The sequence below is a fragment of the Nothobranchius furzeri genome, chromosome 11, assembly GCF_043380555.1.
Source record: "Nothobranchius furzeri strain GRZ-AD chromosome 11, NfurGRZ-RIMD1, whole genome shotgun sequence".
Classification (NCBI taxonomy): domain Eukaryota; kingdom Metazoa; phylum Chordata; class Actinopteri; order Cyprinodontiformes; family Nothobranchiidae; genus Nothobranchius; species Nothobranchius furzeri.
The window spans coordinates 71,682,814-71,706,721 of record NC_091751.1 but is presented as its reverse complement, the minus strand read 5'-3'; the positions used below and the strand labels follow the sequence as shown (position 1 = coordinate 71,706,721).

Genomic DNA, 23,908 nt, shown 5'->3' with positions numbered 1-23,908 from the left:
CGGGTCTCGTGGTTCTCGCAGGAAAACGTAAGCAACGCGGTCCGACTCAGAAGTGGAACCCGGGCCAAACATCTGCGCGTCCCACCGAAACGGCGATCCCGTCCTCCGCTGTGGAACGGCGTTCCTGTCTCTCCCCCGGTTTTTCACAAATATCCTCGATATTTTTTCTACATTCCTTGTTTCTCCTTTTTCGCTGGTCTGTCTCGCCCTCTCACCGTCAGCGGGGCAATCAGACACACCTGATCGGGTCACGCTCCCTTTGTTAAAGACGCGCTCGCCACAGAGGAAATGACGTATGGAAGCAGGTAAGAGAAGAAAATAAAATCACCTGAATTGGCAAACTGCCACATATTGTTCCCGTGCTGTTTTCCTTTTCCTTTTAGCTCCCATTTCTGTAATCTTACCTTTTCTCTTCTCGTGGAGCACCTTGTGGTTGACTCTAGAGGCGTTACAGAAAAGCTCTGCTCTTCCCCTACAGCCTCATGGCATTGGGATTTTAACCCCAGACCTGCAGTCTGCAGCTCCCATTCAGTTTCTGCATGTGTGTGTTGATGCCAACAGAATTCCCCCTCAGCTTCATGACTACCGCCGAGACAGCTGCTGCTCACTTACGTGACAGAAGTTAAACGATCCAACGCCTGCGACTCCAGTGGGAGAGCTTTTCTTGTTTCCTGTCAAAGCAACGTTTAAAAAACAAACAAATCAGCATTTCCTTACAGTCACACACACACACACACACACACACACACACACACACACACACACACACACACACACACACACACACACACACACACACACACGTACACACCAGGGGCCGCTGCGGTTTAGCCAGAATCTCTGGAGAACGTGCCTCTTGCGTCCTCTTTTTCTTTTTTTTCTTCTTCTTCTTGCTTTTCTTCTCTGTTCCATTGGTGAAAGCACCAGGACTTCTACAGCATCAACAACATTTCAGCTGCATTATTCATCTGATCCTTTCTCAAACATGTCTGCCTTGTTCAAACTTTAAAGAAAGATCAAGGAAGTGGAATGAAAAAGCGGCCGGTGTCTCGTGCCGACCGGAGGAACGGAGTGGCATCTTACTTCCTGCTCTGCAGCGTTCTGCTGGACTTGCATCCCTTGATTGTGATCTCATGTGAAGCTTTTTCCATCACTTTGTAGGTCGGTTCATCACAGCTGCTGGGAGCAGGAGGGAAACGAATCCTCAGCCCAAACAAATGCTTCTTTTTCTTCACCTCCTTGCCCGACATGAACCTAGAAGAGACAGAAGGGTGACGGCTCGGGGATGACGGAGTCTGACCAACATCAGGACCGAACAGCCAAACTTACGTGCAGCTGTTGTTGTTTAAGGCCTCAAGGACATTTTCAAACCGCTCACATCTCAAAGTGTTGGAGAGCTGTAGACCACACACACAACACACTTAATAAGTTCTTGCCCAAGGACTGACATGACTGAGTGGGGCTTGAACCGGCAACTGTCTGATTGCGAGGCGGGCGCTTGACTCCTCTGCCTCTGATATAGGGCCTAATAAAAATCTATTTGATTCTAGATTGTTCTCCTTTTTTTATATATGAATTGGTTTCCTAGAGAAAAGTGGAATTGGGGAGAAACTCTGAAATGAAACTAAAACAGAATTCACACGAGCCTGAAGTCTAAAAGCTCCTCAGATAAAATGTTAAACAAGTCAAAGAACAGCCTTAAAACTGAAGAAGTTAAAAGCCTGGCCATGCTTGAAGATTGACTATCGCCTCATTAATGACTAGTTAGCAGTCAGACTGTTGGTGAGTTCTGGCTCAATAACCTAAGAAAGGACCGAGTTTGCTGTGGAGACCACTTCCTGAATGACCCGTCCAGTGGTTGGTGCTCACGAGCAGAGAGACGGTGCACGTGCATCGGCTGTCCTTACCTCCCCCAGCTGCAGCAGCTCCCAGTTCTCATTGATGTAAGCCATCAGTTCCATATCAGAGTCAAAGTACTTCTTCTTGTGAAGGACACTCAGGTTGTAGAGGCTGAGATGAACCACGTCTTTCCTGAAACGTTTCAGGAGTTTAGTTAAGAAGCTGCTTCCAAAACAGCCAGAAACCATCTACCTAAACGGAGAATTTACTGGAACCAGGAAGCTCCCGTTACAGGACAGTTGGGTTTAGAGAATCACGAGTTCATATTTAATAACATTCCAGTTTCAGCAACACACTCATCTAGTGGCCATCGCGGTGACTCGGACATAAGCAACAACTCACCAGCTGAGAGGCAGCCGGCTGAGGTACTCTGGTCCACCATTACACACCGAACAGATGAAGACGTAAAACCTGAAGACAAGAGAATATGTAAACGAGAAAGTAGGCGAGAAATACCGATATCTGTCACCATCACCACCATCACTACCACCATCATCATCATAATCACCAGCACCATCACCACCATCACCATCATCACCACAACCACCATCATCATCACCATTATCACCATCACCACCATCATCACCATCACCACCATCACCATCAGCACCATAATCACCAGCACCATCACCACCATCACCACAATCACCAGCACCATCACCACCATCACCATCATCATCATCACCATTATCACCATCACCATCACCACCATCACCATAATCACCATAATCACCACAATCACCAGCACCATCACCACCATCACCATCATCACCATCACCACCATCACCATAATCACCACAATCACCAGCACCATCACCACCATCACCATCATCATCATCACCATTATCACCATCACCATCACCACCATCACCATCATCACCATCACCACCATCACCATAATCACCACAATCACCAGCACCATCACCACCATCACCATCATCATCATCACCATTATCACCATCACCATCACCACCATCACCAGAATCACCATAATCACCAGCACCATCATAATTACCAGCACCATCAGCACCATCACCATCATCACCATCACCACCATCACCATAATCACCACAATCACCAGCACCATCACCACCATCACCACCACCACCATCACCATCATCACCATCACCATCACCACCATCACCATAATCACCACAATCACCAGCACCATCACCACCATCACCATCATCATCATCACCATTATCACCATCACCACCATCACCAGAATCACCATAATCACCAGCACCATCATAATTACCAGCACCATCAGCACCATCATCACCACAACCACCATCATCATCACCATTATCACCATCACCACCATCACCACAACCACCATCATCATCACCATTATCACCATCACCATCATCACCATAATCACCATCATCATCACCATCACCACCATCACTACCACCATCATCACCATCACTACCACCATCATCACCATCAGCACCATCATCACCACAACCACCATCATCATCACCATTATCACCATCACCATAATCACCATTATCACCAGCACCATCACCACCATCACCATCATCATCATCACCATTATCACCATCACCATCACCACCATCACCAGAATCACCATAATCACCAGCACCATCATAATTACCAGCACCATCAGCAACATCACCATCATCACCATCACCACCATCACCATAATCACCACAATCACCAGCACCATCACCACCATCACCATCACCACCATCACCATCACCATCACCACCATCACCATAATCACCACAATCACCAGCACCATCACCACCATCACCATCATCATCATCACCATTATCACCATCACCACCATCACCAGAATCACCATAATCACCAGCACCATCATAATTACCAGCACCATCAGCACCATCATCACCACAACCACCATCATCATCACCATTATCACCATCACCACCATCACCACCATCACCACAACCACCATCATCATCACCATTATCACCATCACCATCATCACCATAATCACCATCATCATCACCATCACCACCATCACTACCACCATCACCACCATCACTACCACCATCATCACCATCAGCACCATCATCACCACAACCACCATCATCATCACCATTATCACCATCACCATAATCACCATTATCACCAGCACCATCACCACCATCACCATCATCACCACAACCACCATCATCATCACCATTATCACCATCACCACCATCACTACCACCATCATCACCATCAGCACCATCATCACCACAACCACCATCATCATCACCATTATCACTATCACCATCATCACCATAATCACCATAATCACCAGCACCATTACCACCATCACCATCAGCACCATCATCACCACAACCACCATCATCATCACCATTATCACCAGCACCATCACCATCATCACCATAATCACCAGCACCATCATAATCACCAGAACCATCACCACCAGCACCATCATCACCACAACCACCATCATCATCACCATAATCACCAGCACCATCACCACCATCACCACAACCACCATCATCATCACCATTATCACCATCACCACCATCACTACCACCATCATCACCACAACCACCATCATCATCATCACCATAATCACCAGCACCATCACCATAATCACCATAATCACCAGCACCATCACCACCATCACCATCAGCACCATCATCACCATCACCATCACCATAATCACCATAATCACCAGCACCATCATAATCACCAGCACCATCACCATCACCACCATCATCACCACAACCACCATCATCATCACCATTATCACCATCACCACCATCACCATAATCACCAGCACCATCACCACCATCACCATCAGCACCATCATCACCACAACCACCATCATCATCACCATTATCACCATCACCACCACCATCATCATCATCATCATCACCATAATCACCAGCATCATCAGCACCATCATCACCACAACCACCATCATCATCACCATTATCACCACCACCATCATCACCATCAGCACCATCATCACCACAACCACCATCATCATCACCATTATCACCATCACCACCATCACTACCACCATCATCATCATCACCACCACCATAATCACCAGCATCATCAGCACCATCATCACCACCACCTACATCATCACCATAATCACCACCACCAGCACTATCATCACCATCACCATAATCGTCATCAACATTACCACCACCACCAACATCATCACCACCTACATCACCATCATCACCACCATAATAATCATCACCTACATCATCACCATAAGCATAACCATCACCTACATCATCACCATAATCATAATCATCACCAACATCACCACCACCTACATCACCATCATCACCATAATCACCACCATCATAATCATCACCACCAACATCACCACAACCACAACCACCGCCACCTACGTCACCATTATCATCACCACAACCATCACCACCACCACCACCACCATCATAATCATCATCAACATTACCATCATCATCACCACCACCATAATCATCACCTACATCATCACCACCACCATCATAATCATCATCAACATTACCACCACCACCTACGTCACCATCATCATCACCATCACCACCACCACCACCATCATTATCATCACTACAACCATCACCACCACCACCACCATCATAATCATCATCAACATTACCATCATCATCACCATTATCACCATCACCACCATCACCATAATCACCAGCACCATCACCACCATCACCATCAGCACCATCATCACCACAACCACCATCATCATCACCATTATCACCATCACCACCACCATCATCATCATCATCATCACCATAATCACCAGCATCATCAGCACCATCATCACCACAACCACCATCATCATCACCATTATCACCACCACCATCATCACCATCAGCACCATCATCACCACAACCACCATCATCATCACCATTATCACCATCACCACCATCACTACCACCATCATCATCATCATCACCACCATAATCACCAGCATCATCAGCACCATCATCATCACCACCTACATCATCACCATAATCACCACCACCAGCACTATCATCACCATCACCATAATCGTCATCAAAATTACCACCACCACCAACATCACCACCACCTACATCACCATCATCACCACCATAATAATCATCACCTACATCATCACCATAAGCATAACCATCACCTACATCATCACCATAATCATAATCATCACGATAATCATAATCATCACCAACATCACCACCACCTACATCACCATCATCACCATAATCACCACCATCATAATCATCACCACCAACATCACCACAACCACAACCACCGCCACCTACATCACCATTATCATCACCACAACCATCACCACCACCACCACCACCATCATAATCATCATCAACATTACCATCATCATCACCACCACCATAATCATCACCTACATCATCACCACCACCATCATAATCATCATCAACATTACCACCACCACCTACGTCTCCATCATCATCACCATCATTACCACCACCACCATCATTATCATCACCACCACCACCACCACCACCACCATAATCATCATCAACATTACCATCATCATCACCACCACCATAATCATCACCTACATCACCACCACCATCATAATCATCAACATTACCACCACCACCTACGTCACCATCATCATCACCATCACCACCACCACCACCATCATTATCATCACCACAACCATCACCACCACCACCATCATAATCATCATCAACATTACCATCATCATCATCACCACCACCATAATCATCATCAACATTACCACCACCACCTACGTCACCATCATCATCACCATAACCACAACCATCACCACCACCACCGCCATCATCAACACTATCACCACCACCATCATTATCATCACCACAACCATCACCACCACCATCATCATAATCATCATCAACATTACCACCACCACCTACGTCACCATCATCATCACCATAACCACAACCATCACCACCACCACCGCCATCAACACTATCACCACCACCATCATTATCATCACCACAACCATCACCACCACCATCATCATAATCATCATCAACATTACCACCACCACCTACGTCACCATCATCAACACTATCACCACCACCATCATTATCATCACCACAACCATCACCACCACCATCATCATAATCATCATCAACATTACCACCACCACCTACGTCACCATCATCAACACTATCACCACCACCACCACCATCATTATCATCACCACAACCACAACCACCGCCACCTACGTAACCATTTTCATCACCACAACCACCGCCATCATCAACACTATCACCACCACCTACGTCACCATCATCATCACCATAACCACAACCATCACCACCACCACCGCCATCATCAACACTATCACCACCACCATCATTATCATCACCACAACCACAACCACCGCCACCCACGTCACCATTATCATCACCACAACCATCACCACCACCACCATTATCATCAACACTATCACCACCACCACCACCTACGTCACCATCATCACCACCACCACCATTATCATCAACACTATCACCACCACCACCATCACCACCACCTACGTCACCACCACCATCACCACCACCTACATCACCATCTTCATCACCATAACCACAACCATCACCACCACCACCATTATCATCAACACTATCACCACCACCACCACCATCATCATCACCACAACCATCACCACCGCCACCTACGTCATCATTATCATCACCACAACCATCACCACCACCACCATTATCATCAACACTATCACCACCACCACCATCACCACCACCTACATCACCATCTTCATCACCATAACCACAACCATCACCACCACCACCATTATCATCAACACTATCACCACCACCACCACCATCATCATCACCACAACCATCACCACCGCCACCTACTTCATCATTATCATCACCACAACCATCACCACCACCACCATTATCATCAACACTATCACCACCACCACCATCACCACCACCTACATCACCATCATCATCACCACCACCGTTACCACCCCCACCAACACCATTATCATTAACACTATCACCAATCACCACCACCATCATTATCATCACCACAACCATCACCACCACCACCATTATCATCAACACTATCACCACCACCACCATCACCACCACCTACATCACCATCATCATCACCACCACCGTTACCACCCCCACCAACACCATTATCATTAACACTATCACCAATCACCACCACCATCATTATCATCACCACAACCATCACCACCACCACCATTATCATCAACACTATCACCACCACCACCATCACCACCACCTACATCACCATCATCATCACCACCACCGTTACCACCCCCACCAACACCATTATCATTAACACTATCACCAATCACCACCACCACCATTATCATCAACACTATCACCACCACCACCACCATCATTATCATCACCACAACCATCACCACCGCCACCACCATCACCACCACCTACATCACCATCATCATCATCACCACCACCACCACCATCATTATCATCACCACAACCATCACCACCGCCACCTACGTCACCATCATCATCATCACCACCATAATCATCAACATTACCACCACCACCTACGTCACCATCATCATCACCATCACCACCACCACCACCATCATTACCACCACCACCTACGTCACCACAACCATCACCACCGCCACCACCATCACCACCACCTACATCACCATCATCATCATCACCACCACCACCACCATCATTATCATCACCAAAACCATCACCACCGCCACCTACGTCACCATCATCATCACCACCACCATAATCATCAACATTACCACCACCACCTACGTCACCATCATCATCACCATCACCACCACCACCACCATCATTACCACCACCACCTACGTCACCACAACCATCACCACCACCACCATAATCATCAACATTACCACCACCACCTACGTCACCATCATCATCACCATCACCACCACCACCACCATCATTACCACCACCACCTACGTCACCACAACCATCACCACCACCACCACCACCATCATAATCATCATCAACATTACCATCATCATCACCACCACCATAATCATCACCTACATCACCACCACCACCATCATAATCATCAACATTACCACCACCACCTACGTCACCATCATCATCACCATCACCACCACCACCACCATCATTACCACCACCACCTACGTCACCACAACCATCACCACCACCACCACCATCATAATCATCATCAACATTACCATCATCATCACCACCACCATAATCATCACCTACATCATCACCACCACCATCATAATCATCAACATTACCACCACCACCTACGTCACCATCATCATCATCACCATCACCACCACCACCACCATCATTACCACCACCACCTACGTCACCACAACCATCACCACCACCACCATCATAATCATCATCAACATTACCATCATCATCACCACCACCATAATCATCACCTACATCATCACCACCACCATCATAATCATCATCAACATTACCACCACCACCTACGTCACCATCATCATCACCATCACCACCACCACCACCATCATTACCACCACCACCTACGTCACCACAACCATCACCACCACCACCACCACCATCATAATCATCATCAACATTACCATCATCATCACCACCACCATAATCATCACCTACATCACCACCACCACCATCATAATCATCAACATTACCACCACCACCTACGTCACCATCATCATCACCATCACCACCACCACCACCATCATTACCACCACCACCTACGTCACCATCATCATCACCATCACCACCACCACCACCATCATTACCACCACCACCTACGTCACCACAACCATCACCACCACCACCACCATCATAATCATCATCAACATTACCATCATCATCACCACCACCATAATCATCACCTACATCATCACCACCACCATCATAATCATCAACATTACCACCACCACCTACGTCACCATCATCATCATCACCATCACCACCACCACCACCATCATTACCACCACCACCTACGTCACCACAACCATCACCACCACCACCATCATAATCATCATCAACATTACCATCATCATCACCACCACCATAATCATCACCTACATCATCACCACCACCATCATAATCATCATCAACATTACCACCACCACCTACGTCACCATCATCATCACCACCACCATCATCATCACCATAACCACAACCATCACCACCACCACCACCACCACCATCATAATCATCATCAACATTACCATCATCATCACCACCACCATAATCATCACCTACATCATCACCACCACCATCATAATCATCATCAACATTACCACCACCACCTACGTCACCATCATCATCACCACCACCATCATCATCACCATAACCACAACCATCACCACCACCACCGCCATCATCAACACTATCACCACCACCATCATTATCATCACCACAACCATCACCACCACCATCATCATAATCATCATCAACATTACCACCACCACCTACGTCACCATCATCATCACCATCACCACCACCACCGCCGCCATCATTATCATCACCACAACCACCACTACCTACATCACCATTATCATCACCACCACCGTTACCACCCCCACCACCACCATTATCATTAACACTATCACCACCACCTCCAGGCAGACCATTACCCAGAACAATCTAATGTCCAAATGATTATTTCAGCTGAACCGTGCTGTCCAACATCATTTGCCGAAGCAACATGATTTGGTTCTACACATTCACATATATAGGATGGCTTGGCAGCCTCATTTTTTCTATTGCTGCTGTAAATCACAATCATCAGCACGCTACTTTGAACATGTAATGATTTTTCCTGCTAATTCTCATTATAGACTCTTAATTCTCTTACATGGTGTGCCTATTTTTAGCTTCTTAAACATTTTATGAAATCTCTGTAAAACACTTATTGTGGTTTCTCTACAAATTATTGCTTTACATATTAAATATTGGCCTCCAGTGATCCATCTCTTTCTCCACTATAATAAACTGTAACCTTCCCTTAGCAGGTTGTAGGGCAGTGTTCCCACCTCTCTTCCTGAGGGCCACTATCCAGCATGTTTGACTGTTCCCTGCTTCTGCACACCTGATTTTAATCAGCAGGTGACTAACAGGCTTCAGGAACTCTGTTCTAGAGTGCAGCCAGCTCCATGATGTCCAGGAGACTAACAGCTGACCTACAGCGCAGGCGTAGGACCGGGAGGAAAATACCTTTGTACAAACAGCTGCTGGCTGGAATAATGAGACATCATACCTGCTCCATGAGTTAAATCCTTTCTTATGCTCTCATTTTTATCTAAACATATTTCTATTCCAAACAAAATAATGTTATGGTTTTCAGTCCATTTTACACATTCTCCCCGCCCTTTAAAAGTCATGACTACAGCTGATCATAGTACCGGTCTCCATAGAGCAAGGGCATCTGTAAGCAGTGGAGACAGGCTTCATGGAACCACTGCTGACACGTGTCACACTGCAGCATCTTCAGGTACCAGCTGCAAACAAACAGAGGCCCGTTAGCAGCACCAGGCAGCGGCCCAGGACTTTGGTGCTGTTTACTGTGTAACTCACTCTCCAGGACCTCCACAGTAACAGTAACGCTGCTGCATGTTGGTCTTATGGCCCTGGTCCCACACCAGCTCCTCCAGGACATATGGAAAGGACAGACTTAGCTCCATATGCTCCTGCTGCTCCTCTTGCTCCTGATGCAAAAAGCCTTTAGCAGATGGAACCTTCTGATGTGAACCGCCCCTCTGCAAAGAACCGAGACTGAAAGTGAAGTTTCTTCTGCAGAAGGACTTCTAGGAACAAGAGGACATGCATGTGTTGCTTTAGGTTTGCATTAATAACACAACTCCTGACTAGAGCGGAGGGAAATATTCCAACGCATCGAGATGCAGACAGACGACTCTGACGTGCAGAAGAAGCACGCCATCATGGATTATAGTGGAATGCAGTTGTTTGTCTAACCGCAGCACCAGCGTGTCAGACTGGGACGTGTCCTCCACATTTACCCAGTACAAAGTACTGGTGCACCTTTGTGTGGTGTGGCACGGCTGAGCGCTGGAGTTCTAACCTGAGACCGAACCCGACCCGAGTAAACCCGGCCAGTTCAGTCGGATTTAAGCCGGTGGATTAGGGTTGGGTCGCAGCGCACTTGAGAAGTGAAAGATGCTCCGAGTCTCTACTCACACAGGACCGTAGCGGAGGACGAGCCTCTAAAGGAGCGTTATTACTCCTCCTGGAATTGCTTAAAAACTCCGGTTCAGTCGGGTCAGACAGACCGAGTGCTGTGGTGTCAGGAGATCTGGTGTCGGGGTGAGCGGCGGCGGCGGCACCTAATCATCTGTCTCTATTTAGGGACACGGAGAGGTTGGTGAGACGGAGCGAGTCGAGGAGAAACAGGAAATAGACGTTCTTGTTGCTTTTTATTCTTTTCTTACATGATGACACGTTTATGTTAAACTCAACTTCAAGAGGAACTAGGAGGAAGCTTCGGTTCATAAGTTACAGGAGATGCGGTTTCCATCTGCTCCTCCAGAGACACCACAGACATGAGGAGATGATAGAAGTCCCACAGGACAGGCTTGTGGTTGCTGGTTAGAGAAGGAGATCCATCAGCTGGGTCACTTAATCCTAATCCAGCCCACGGCCTCCTGCTGGTGTGATCATCAACAAGAACAAGACGCACATCTCAAACATCATTTTACTTTTTTAAGGTTTGATTATTTTCTGCATTGAACAGAATTGGATCCACGCTCCAACGTTTCTGAAACCAGACCCTAGAGGTCAAACTAAGCCAAACGTCTGATTGGTGTTATTTATTTCTAACAGCCTTGGACTGCTGCATGAGTGCGACTCTAAAGCTGCTCACAGACATTCTAAACCAACACGTGGACCCATGATGGCCTTCAGAAGCTAAACTGAAGAAGTACTGGACGTGTCCTCTGGGTTTTCAGCGTGTGAGAAGGCTTTGCTAGCATCTGCAGAGCGTGTTTCTCCCACAGCCCGAGATGTTGAACGACTTCATTAAATCTTCTTAAAAGTTTTGCCCGTTAACGTTGTTCTAAGAACTGTTGTGACTGAAGAGCTTTTGGGGGACGGCGTGGTGTGTCAGACGTGTTTCTGATTAGGAAAGCACATATCTGCCATCTTCTACTCATCAATGAAAACTAATCCATATGAGATCATCGTGATGCACCGAGATATCGAATCGTTGACCCGATAATCGTAATCGAGTCGGGAGACTAGTGAAGAGTCGCACCTCTACCCTGAATAACAAGACTCTGGACTTTAACATGATTTCACACCTGCTCCACAGAGAACCACATAGCTGGTCTATAACAGTGTTAGTGCCACCTGGGCTGTGTTAGGGTAGTGTGTGTGTATGTGGGTCACGCTGGCGTACTGCCCATGTTAAATCAATTAAGTCATTTTTATTGATGTTTCTTCAGAAGCAAACGCCGTACTTCAGAATCCAACACAGACCTTTGGTAGAGAGGAGAGTTCACATTCTGAGCACAGCCACTTGTCATCAGAGTCGATGACGGCAGCGTCGATGATGGGGTTGTGGCACATCTGATGGTAGCCTGGTGGAGAAACACATAACCAGCAGTGAGCACCTAGAGTTTACAGACTAGAACTAGCTGCTGTGCTATCGTTCAGGTTCAGGGACTCAGACGCAGAAAGGTACCTTGTCCACATTTGTCACAGATGACAATCTCGTTGGGTTCTTCTGAGGTTTCCTCCAGGCATATAGAACACACCATGTCATCATCTTCATCATCCTCATCATCTTCATCCCCTGAAATAGTAAAGAGTCAGAAACAACAATCCACCTGAAGAAAAGTAGGAAAAGGTTGAAAAGCCCTGTAACAACCTGGGAAATCAGCACACATCACTCCTGTGCTGGCCTCATTACATTGGCTCCCTGTAGGTTTTGGGGCTAAGTTTAAAGTGCTGTGCTGTCTTCTGGTATCCTTATGGTGGTGCGTCACCATACTTGGCAGCACTAATAAAAACACATACCCCATCCCGAACTGGACGCTCGGCTGACCTGGAGCTCCTGATTGAACCGCAGACCCGGTATAGGTCTAGAGGTGATCGGGGTTTCTAGGACTTGGCTCCTTCTCTTTGGAATGAGCTTCCATTTGATATTAAACGGTCACCATCACTGCAGGTCTTCAAGAGTCATTTAAAGACTCATTTTTATTTTTTGGCTTTTATGTGACTTACATTTTGTACTGTAAAGGGTTAATTTACATGTTATTTAATGAACCATGAGACATAAAATTCCATAGGAAATATGGGATCAAACTTATAGATCTGTGGGTACTTTTAACCAGAAGATTGAAACTTTTTATTGCAGGGATTAGATAACAACCTCATATTCACTCAGAGACAACAGAAAGAGAGTCAAGTTTTAAAAGTTTAAAGATTTATTACTAAACTAATTAAAACTAGACTAACTTTAACACTAAATGTGTGGTGTAACTAAGGTGGATGAGACGGAGAATGGTGTAGTGTGGAATGTTGTTCAGAACCAGCAAATCCGGAGAAACGATTAGTTCTGATGGGAGTGAAGGTGATGTCTTCCGCTAAGCTTTGGTTAGGATCTCCATAAACACATTGAGACGCCATTCTGTCGGTCTACGTACCCTGAGCGGAAGTCCCCGTCTAGATCAGGAGGTGTAGAAGGTTTATGGTCGAATGAAAAGTTGACAGATTTACCAAACACCACCAAAACCACGCCTCCGTCAGATCTGGCAGATTCTGATTGGATCAATAAAAGTAATGTGTCATGTCTTAACGCTACGTGAGATCAGTCCTAGTGGAAACATTTAAAGTTATATTACTTATTATATTCTATAGGATTATAATAAAGTAATTAATATTTTGATTTCACAGATTGGACACATCTAACTATTGACTAACACTTTGTTTGATTAGCTTATTAAAAACAGAGTTCTGTGATTTATTAAAAGGAGAAAGTCCTTTCTTCATTCTTCTCTTGAGCTGGAAAGGAAGCAGTTTAGAGCAAATGCATGAGACCTTGAGGCCGTATCTCATGCAGACTAGTTCTGTGTCAGAGGAGAGGGGAAAATGACTTTTGGTGGAAAAAGGTCATTTCATTCCGTTAAAGTACGTTGCTTTCATCTCCTTTTTATGTGCGTTTTACTGTGTTTTTAGTATACGTTACGTTCAGCGCCTTGGGCTCCCGCAAAGGCAGTGGAAGGCACTATACAGATAAAGATTGATAAATTGAACAACTATTTTAGTGGATATTTAAATAAACAATTACTAGAAAGCACCTTGTCATTTTCAAATGGACCAAAACTGATTTGACATGTGTAAGAGTGAAACGGGCCGAAGTGTTACAGAAGGTTTTTGTTACTGGTCCAGAGGCCTGCAGACGTGGCAGACATGTCTACTTCAGCTCCCTACTTTTGTGCTCTAATTTCTCTGTCACCGATCTCTGGATTCTGTGGACTTTTGTTTTCATAATTTTTTTGGGATTCTTTGACTTGTTGGAACTTTATTTGGCTAAAAATCTTCCGGATCCGACAGAGGCAGCTCAGCTAAAGTGTAAGCTCTGCAACCTTGAAGCTTTTTTGAACGTCTGTCCTCCCTCTCCTTCTGCCCCACAATGACGGCTTTATGCTTTCTAAAGCAAATAAAAGGATTCAGAACCTTAAAGGGGATATACGCTGCTGATCTACAAAAGGAGGAAATGCTGCTGGATGGTTTTGGAACTGGTCTCCCTTCACTGACCGAGATACTTATCAGTTTGAAAAGGAAACAACCGTGCAGAACTCTCTGCTCCAAGACACCATTGTCTGGGATCCTGCTGCACCACGACTACCAACTTCCAGCTCCTCTCCTGACCCATTTTCATCTTGGTCAGAGGTTGTGCTACGTGGTTGTTGGAGAGCCTATGTTGTTCATCTCACCCCCCACCTGACCTCAGTCTTTCAAACCGCTCATCTCCACTCGCTGAGGAACAACCATCTGATGCCATCCAGCAGGAGCCTGTAGTCTATAAGAAACAACCTCCAGTCTCTTCCCCTCAGACCTCAACCTCTGACGCCTGACGTAGAACACTGAAGGATGCTGGACCTCCTGCCCTGGCTCAGGAGGTGAGCTCCTCCACGGCCAGGTCCCTGACACCACAGGAACCCAAACCCAGAATCCTCCACTACTCCACGGGAACACAAATCAGGAGCCCGCTACACCTCGTCCACTGTTTTCACCGACCACTTTGCTGGTAGGTGATTCAATAATCAAGAAAAACTCGACCTAGCAGGTCCCTCAGTTTTGGTTTCATCAATAATTTTAACCTGTTTTGGAACCGTTTCTCTTTTCAGGCGAGATGGTATTCACCTTAACCGACGTGGCTCAAGCATGCTAACCGCTAACATCTGGTATGCTGAGCCGTCTCATAGATATATATATATGTATGGATTCTCTTTCACAGACATGGCGGGTTACATCCCAGCCATCTACACCTTCTTTGCTGACAACATCATGTTTTTCAGCTTAGCTATAATCTTAGCTGATTCTAAATAAATGTGGATCCGAGTTTTTAACTTGAAGATGGAGATATAATTACAGTAATTATTAAAGTAAGTTGCACTAATGATCACACATGTCTACAGCACCATTAGACACTCCTCTAAACAGGTTATCAGTGTAACGTACCAAAAGGGTCTAGTTTTCACCATCCAACTCTACGTGCATGAATCCACTCTCTATTTGGCTTCCAATTCCAGAAGGTTCTGCTCAGTGCTTGTTGACATACCAGAAGAGAAAACGCTGGAGACAGCAGTCTCCCACGGCCCCGGCACTCTGCGTAAACGCCTGGCTGCTGCATTCCTCAATCTGAATAAAAAGTGAGCCTACTCAAATCCTACGGGACTTTACGATAATCATACATGATGACTGGACAAGAAGTTTGAATAATCTGTGCTTTAACCATGATGGCTTTCAAATGAAGATTGTTCTTACAATGATCCATTTATCTCACAAATCGGCATGTGTTTACACTCAAACACATTACAATAAGATACATGTTAAGGTTAAAAACATCTTTGTATCTGAAGGAGGGCGTGGTTTTCTGAGAGATGTTGGTAGAAACTCAGAAACGTGTCAAATTCTGATCTGCCAAACTTGGCCAGAACTCGTAACATGGTAGTTTAATAAAACAAGAATTACTTCCCGATTAATGCAGTTTCCAGCTGAGCCGGATTCGGCCAAATCGGGAAAGAAGCCTCTTTTGAAACAAACTCCTCTGACCTCCAGTAAAAGGCCTCTCTGCAACGCAGCAAGCTGATACAGCCAGACAGCTCTCTTCCAAGAGCCAGCCGAACATCCACCTTGGACGCCGACAAGCATTCCAGCTTCCTGTTGTGACTCTGAGACATCGCAAGACCAGACGAGTCGTATCGGAGCTAATTTACGGCTTCGGATACCTTGAGCTCATCAGACTTCTGACAGTCCTGGATCTGCACTGGGGGTCTCCACAAGGGTAGTAGACCCAACAGATCGCGTCTGATGACTTTTATAAATAAACAACTCTGTAGTTTATAAGAAACAACAAATTATTTTACAACCCAGACTTCACCTTTTCTCTCAGATACAAAGACGGTTTTGCTAAACATCTGGCTTCCATTACATTTCACACATCACATTAAATCACTCCATATCATTACACCACACCTCATTAGTCATATGTTGTCATGTATAATCCTTAGATTAGGAAAAAGAATTAAATTAATTTTATAAACTACATACTGACTGTCTGAATTAATACGAAGTGTGTTTATGGTCTCTGAAGAAGAAAAGAACCCTAGAATCAAAGATCAGGTTGACATTTCATATTTATATGGAATCATCACATCTTATTGGTCCTAATTAATATGTTTTAATTGCTACATCAGCAAAAAAAAGTTAATTTAGGTGTTACTCACTTTTTAAGGATTCTGACTCCTATAAACTGTCTGAATGACTAGAGTGTCTATCAGCGATCACCAGCTGGCTAGAAGATAACTTCCTCCAGTTAAACGCTGAAAAGACTGAATGTCTGATCATCGCCCCTGAGAGCATGGCTCCCCTGATTAGTCTAAACTTGGTCATTTATCCTCTGCAGTCAAGTCAAACTTAAGGAATTTGGGTGTTTTTGACCAATCAGTGTCTCTTGAAGGCCACTCAAAAACGTTGGTCCGAAACCGTTTTTATCTCCAAACAGTGAAGGTTGGTGTCTAAACATGAACTAGAAATGGTTCTCCATGCCTTTATCTCCTCGCGTCTAGATTACTGTAACACACTCTTCACGTGTTTTAACAAAAGCCCTTGACCACCTTCAGTTGGTCCAGAACTCTGCAGCGAGGCTCCTAACTGGAGCAGACAGAAGAGCACACATCACTCCTGTTCTGATGTCTCTGCACTGGTTACCCGTTAACTCTAGAGTCCTGACTAGAACTTTCAGGGCTCTACATGGTCAAGCTCCTCCCTATATTACTGACCTGTTAAAGCCTTACGCTCCAACCCGAGCCCTCAGGTCCACCCACCAGAACCTTCTAGAAGTTCCAAAGACCAGATATAAAAGTGGGGGTGATCGCTCCTTCCAGACTGTTGCACCCCGACTCTGGAATGATCTCATTTATCCTTACGCAGCGTTGACACCATTAAAAACAGCTGAAGACTCTTTTATTTAAAGCTGTTTCTACAGAAATGATCTGGCTGCATGACCTGCACAGTGGTGCCTACATTTGCAGACGGTCCCTGAGCACTCGCAGCAGTTTTTAACGCATCGGGCAACGAGGACGGGTTGTTAGAAAATGAGGTTGTAGTTAGTTCACTACCTTGCCACAACCCCAAAGAGGTGTGTTGTGTTTCAAAACGACATTCTGATCAGAAGTTATTGAGTCATAAATAATAATAATAATAATAATAATAATAATAATAATAATGGATTAGATTTATATAGCGCTGTTCTCATGACCCAAAGCACTTTCCATCTCACACTCACGTTCACACACTGCTGGTGACAATAAGCTACTATGAAGCCACAGCTGCCCTGGGCAGTTTGACAGAGGCGAGGCTGACATTCTGTGCCATCGGCCCCTCTGACCACCACCAGATGTTGAATCAAGTCACTGTCTTATGAAGCCAAAGCCCCTCCATCAGCCCTTACCTGCTACACGGAGAATGGTCTTTTCTGATGGTTCTGCTAGCTCAACATGTCCAATGCCCTCAATGATCTGGAGTCCAGGGGAGGAAAAATGAAAAGAAGAGGAGGAAGACGCAACAAGGACGGAGGACTGGAAATGTTACAGTAATGATGATGTTATGACATAATTAATTAGTTAATTTCTTAATATTGTAATGTTAATTTTATGATGTTTGAGCACGAGCGCATGAGACAATGATATTGTGGCCCTGTTGTCTTCATCAGAACGTGATCTTCAGCTTTCGCTGGAGCGGTTTGCAGCCGAGTGTGAAGCAGCTGGGATGAGAATCAGCTCCTCTAAATCTGAGACCACGGTCTTGATTCGGAAAAGGGTAGAATGCCTTCTCCGGGTCAGGGATGAGGTCCTGCCCCAAGAGGAGGAGTTTAAGTATCTCGGGGTCTTGTTCACGAGTGAGGGAAAACTGGAGCGAGAGATCGATAGGAGGATTGGTGCTGCATCTGCAGTGATGCGGGCGTTGTACCGGTCTGAGAGCTGAGTCAGAAGGCGAAGCTCTCGATTTACCGGTATGTCTGGTGTGTGGGATGCGTGTGCCTGCACATGGGGGAAGGGCTATGAGATCTCGCCAAGGGCACCACGTTTGGTAAGATGATATCTCAGATAAGAGCAACGTTGGATCGGAGCATCCCTACTGAATGGGTATCATAACCGTAGCAGCGTGAGCCAGCGGCTAACACGGCCACCAACAGCCACTCACCAACATTTATATACGGACTTCAACATCCTGATGTTTCTGTTCTCAGACGAAACCCTGGCACTCACAAACCTTTAGAGCAGAGGTTCTCGATCCTGGTCCTGGAGGGCTGGTGTCAGCATGTTTTAGTGGTTTCTCTACTCCCACACACTAGATTCAGTGGTTGAACTACCTGTGAAGCAGCTCATCAGGCTCTGCAGAAGCCTGTTAATCACCTGCTGACTGAAATCAGGTGAGTTGAAACAAACTGAAACCTGCTGGGCCATCCAGGCCCAGAATTAAGTACCACTGCTTTAGAGTAATATCAGCACTAAAGGATGTTTTAAATAACAAACAAACAACAGAAACAGTTCTGTTGGTTTGTTATATGTTTCTGAGAAGAGTCAGTCTAATGCATGTGTTACGATCACTCAGCAGCGAGGTGTGTTGAAGACACGGTTGCGGCTGCAGCCGCAGACGAAACGTAGCGGGAAAACAGGTCAACAAAACTGCTCTGTGTTTTAAAAAAGAACTATCCATTTAATTCAGTAACTCAACTAGACTGAGAGACAATATAAAGGCTTAGGAACCATTTGCAGGCATTTTCTATTTGCAGTTATACATTTTAGCTGGTTTGGGTCTTGTTCCATATCACAGTGACATTTGAATAATTAAATGCATTTTTTTATAAGTTAAGAGCATGAGTTTACAGTAATAATAACCATGTCTGATGTTTGATTCTCTGCCTCGTTTTTATTTAAAAATTTATTTATTTATTTCTTTATTGAACATGTGAATCAATAGACAATTTAAAGAATTCAAAAAGAAACCTGTATATATATATATATATATATACATATATATATATATATATATATATATATGTAGAACATGTTCAATAGGGAGGGAAAGATGCTCTGGTAGCTTATATAATTCCCCCCCAAAAAAACTCAAAGATAAAAGAAAAAAATTATTTTCCCTACACGGAGTGTCATAGCCATGTTCTTATAACATGTTTTATCTTCAATCACACAAACAAAGTTTACATTTTTTATGCCCCCCCCCATCCAATATTCACAGCTCCCAGTTCACCAGCGATAGACAATTACAATCAAATGCAACGCCCTTACAACTTCTCCTCCTCCATGTAATTAATTAGTATAATTTCTTTATACTTCTCTTTAAACTGTTGCAATGACGGACTTTGCTTTAGATCCCCACTTAGCTTATTCCAGACTTTTACACCCGTAACAGAAATACAAAATGACTTTAACGTTGTTCTAAAATGCCTAAAGTTAAGTTTGTATCTGAAATTATACACGTTATCTGGTTTTATAAATAGCATTAATAATGTGTGTGGTACTAATTTCCTATGCACTTCATACATGAACGTCGCTGTATATAGTTGAAGTAGATCTTTAAATTTCAGTATTTTAGAATATATAAATAACGGATGAGTGTGTTCTCTAAATCTAACATTGTGAACGACTCTCAGGGCTCTCTTCTGTATGATAGACAAGGGTACAATAGATGTTTTATAGGTGTTACCCCATACCTCTACACAGTAAATAAGATAGGGATAAATCAATGAATAATAAAGGACATGGAGTGATTTATAATCCAAGTACTATCGAGCTTTATTCATAATGTAGATGCTTCCCGCAACTTTATTATATACATGTTTAATTTGTGGTTTCCAACTTCATTTATTATCAATTATTATTCCAAGGAACTTATGTTCTGTTACTTGCTCTATTTCACATCCATCTATTTGCAGCTTAACCTCAGTTTTATTAGCCATACCAAACAACATACATTTGGTTTTTGCTATATTTAATGTAAGCTTATTTTCAATAAACCACTCTAATGACGCACATTTCAATTTGGACCATCCTTTCTAAGTCACTAATATTATCTCCTGCACAGAAAATAGTGGAATCATCGGCAAACAAAACAAATGTCAGTGTATTTGCTTTGAGGGCACATTTTCCTGAACAATTAAAATGTGACTAATTCAGATTAATTAATTACAAAGCCTCTAATTAATTGGATTTTATTTTTAACCAAGTCCCACCCCTTGAAAACGACGTCATTTCCCTCACAAAGAGTCTGATTAGATTTCTGATTTAAATGGTGGGTGTGCAGAGAGGCCAGCTTCTGGTTATCTTTCCTACGTGGATCTTCCCACGGAGACGGTTTACTGCTGGTGAGCTGATAGGGAGGACGGTTAACCGTCGCCAACAACAGGAAGTAAAAACAAAGAGCTGACTAAGCAAATCACACAGGGTTGGGGGAAAAGACACCAGAACCACAGCTGTACTAAAAACGTACCCGTCTGGATGTTCTTCCACAGAACCCACGATTTGGACCGATCTTCAAAAACCACAAAGCACCGCTGCTTCTCCGGATCGATCTGAAACAGAAAACAAACACGTTTATTCTCCTTTTTTAAAGCACCATTTTCATCACCGCCGTGTTGTGCTTTTAGAAACTGGGAGACTCTGTAGCAGGGAACAGCTGACTTCTTTAAGGGTGGACACATGAATCCCCCCACCAACCTTCGTGATTGTCCCCAAGTAGAACAAGCCATCGGACCACCTGGCCAGCACATCCTGTCCCTCTATGAACCTGGCAGCCATGCTGTCCTGCTCATGGTCCCCACTAGCAGAGAGGCTGCTGGGTGAACAGGGTGCAGCCTGCTGCTCGGGGTGATGGTGGAGGGGAAGGTGGTCGGACACCCCCGAGTCTCTGTAATAAAACAACCAGACAAGAAGCAGGAATGGATCATGTGGATGAACTAAACCTGTGGCCCTAAACACGTGACTAGTGGTCTTCTGAGGCTGGAGGCGTGGGGGTCTCTGGGCTGTTGACTGCAGCAGCATCCTGAGGAGTCATTGTTCTGGGATTATAGCTCACTACTGGGGTGCACCGTGTGCACGAGAGCAGCTAGCGCACTACTGGGGTGCACCGTGTGCACGAGAGCAGCTCACAGAATAGTGAAGCCACTTCCGCTCCAGCGGGAGCACACAACAGGTGACCCTGCATGCCAACGTTAACGCACAACAACACAAAATAGCGTTGGACGCAGCGGAGGGTGCAGCTGTGGGTTCGTTCGCTACACGGCAGCACGCGCTAGTGGCGGCGCAGACCTCTCTCCGGGTTCCTCCAGCCCCCTTTGTTAGCATCACCCCGCCACGGGAGGCCCCGAGCCGGCGGGAGGCTCGTTTCATGATGAGATAACATTTACACGAGAACCCCGGTCACACAAGCGGGGCTGGTGCCCCGGTCGGGTCACGGACCGCCGGACCCACACCCCCTCAGGAGGAAGACATGACAACAATACCTCATTCGGTAACCTCCGCTTCTACAAATGACTCAAAAGACTAAACTTCTGAGTGGGAACGGCGCCGTGCTCCTTCCCCTCCTGCCGCAGGGTTACTACCGAGGCGCAGCCTGTGAGCGTGCTGGGCCGGCGCCTTCCTCACGGAACAAACGGCTCATTTTCTCCTCGGCACGTTCGCCATTTTTGTTTCCCGCTGGTGGGGGAGTGCATGACGGGAACCGCCGCGGCTCTCGCCCGTTCTCGAACATTTGAATTTGGAGGCAGGGCATCGAGCAAGCTCACGACATCCGCCTCTTAAAGACAGATAAGAGCCTTTAGCTTAACCCTGAAGGAGCTAACAGCTCCTGCGGTGCTTCTAAAGAAACGTGTGAAACTCCAGTCTGGTGAACACGGCCCGCTACGAGCTGCCTTCGTAAAAAGCACCCTTTGTACCTTCATACACACACGTTTTCTGGTGAATAAGTCAATGTGTGTGTGATCCACTCGGATATTCCCTGCGCCGAATGACTGTTTATGACCGGAAGTCATGTTTGGTCCTGGCTTTTATTGTGAAAGAACTACGGAAATGGTTTTGGTGGTGAACTTGACCTGCGAGCTGGGTAATAAAGTACATAGAAACCGCACTCTCGTGATTATTGCGTCGGTAGGAGGTGAGTGCTTCTAGTTTACGTCCGTTTGGCTAAAGCCACGGACAAGCTGCGCATGCGCGCTGAGCATATTTTCTCTCCAGCTGTGATAT

General features: G+C 45.4%; 1 protein-coding gene across 1 annotated transcript; it reads right to left on the bottom strand.

Annotated features, from left to right (window-relative positions):
- Positions 1-2,285: 2,285 nt before the first annotated feature.
- On the bottom strand, positions 2,286-23,263 carry LOC107396371 (uncharacterized). Its single transcript, XM_015976068.3, has 8 exons — positions 23,170-23,263; positions 22,385-22,574; positions 22,158-22,239; positions 13,600-13,710; positions 13,395-13,495; positions 11,478-11,659; positions 11,306-11,401; positions 2,286-2,310 (listed from the first exon to the last, which is right to left on the bottom strand). The coding sequence occupies exons 2-6, from the start codon at positions 22,435-22,437 to the stop codon at positions 11,575-11,577; spliced, it is 432 nt and encodes a 143-aa protein (XP_015831554.3). The 5' UTR covers positions 22,438-22,574; positions 23,170-23,263; the 3' UTR covers positions 2,286-2,310; positions 11,306-11,401; positions 11,478-11,574.
- Positions 23,264-23,908: the final 645 nt, after the last annotated feature.

Coding starts and splice junctions, on each gene's coding strand:
- LOC107396371 (XM_015976068.3), bottom strand. CDS start 22,437: ATGTGCTGGCCAGGTGGTCCGATGGCTTGTTCTACTTGGGGACAATCA. Junction 22,240..22,384: donor ACTTGGGGACAATCACGAAG/GTTGGTGGGGGG, acceptor TTTCTGTTTCAG/ATCGATCCGGAGAAGCAGCG. Junction 11,660..13,394: donor AACTCTCCTCTCTACCAAAG/GTCTGTGTTGGA, acceptor GGTTCTTTGCAG/AGGGGCGGTTCACATCAGAA.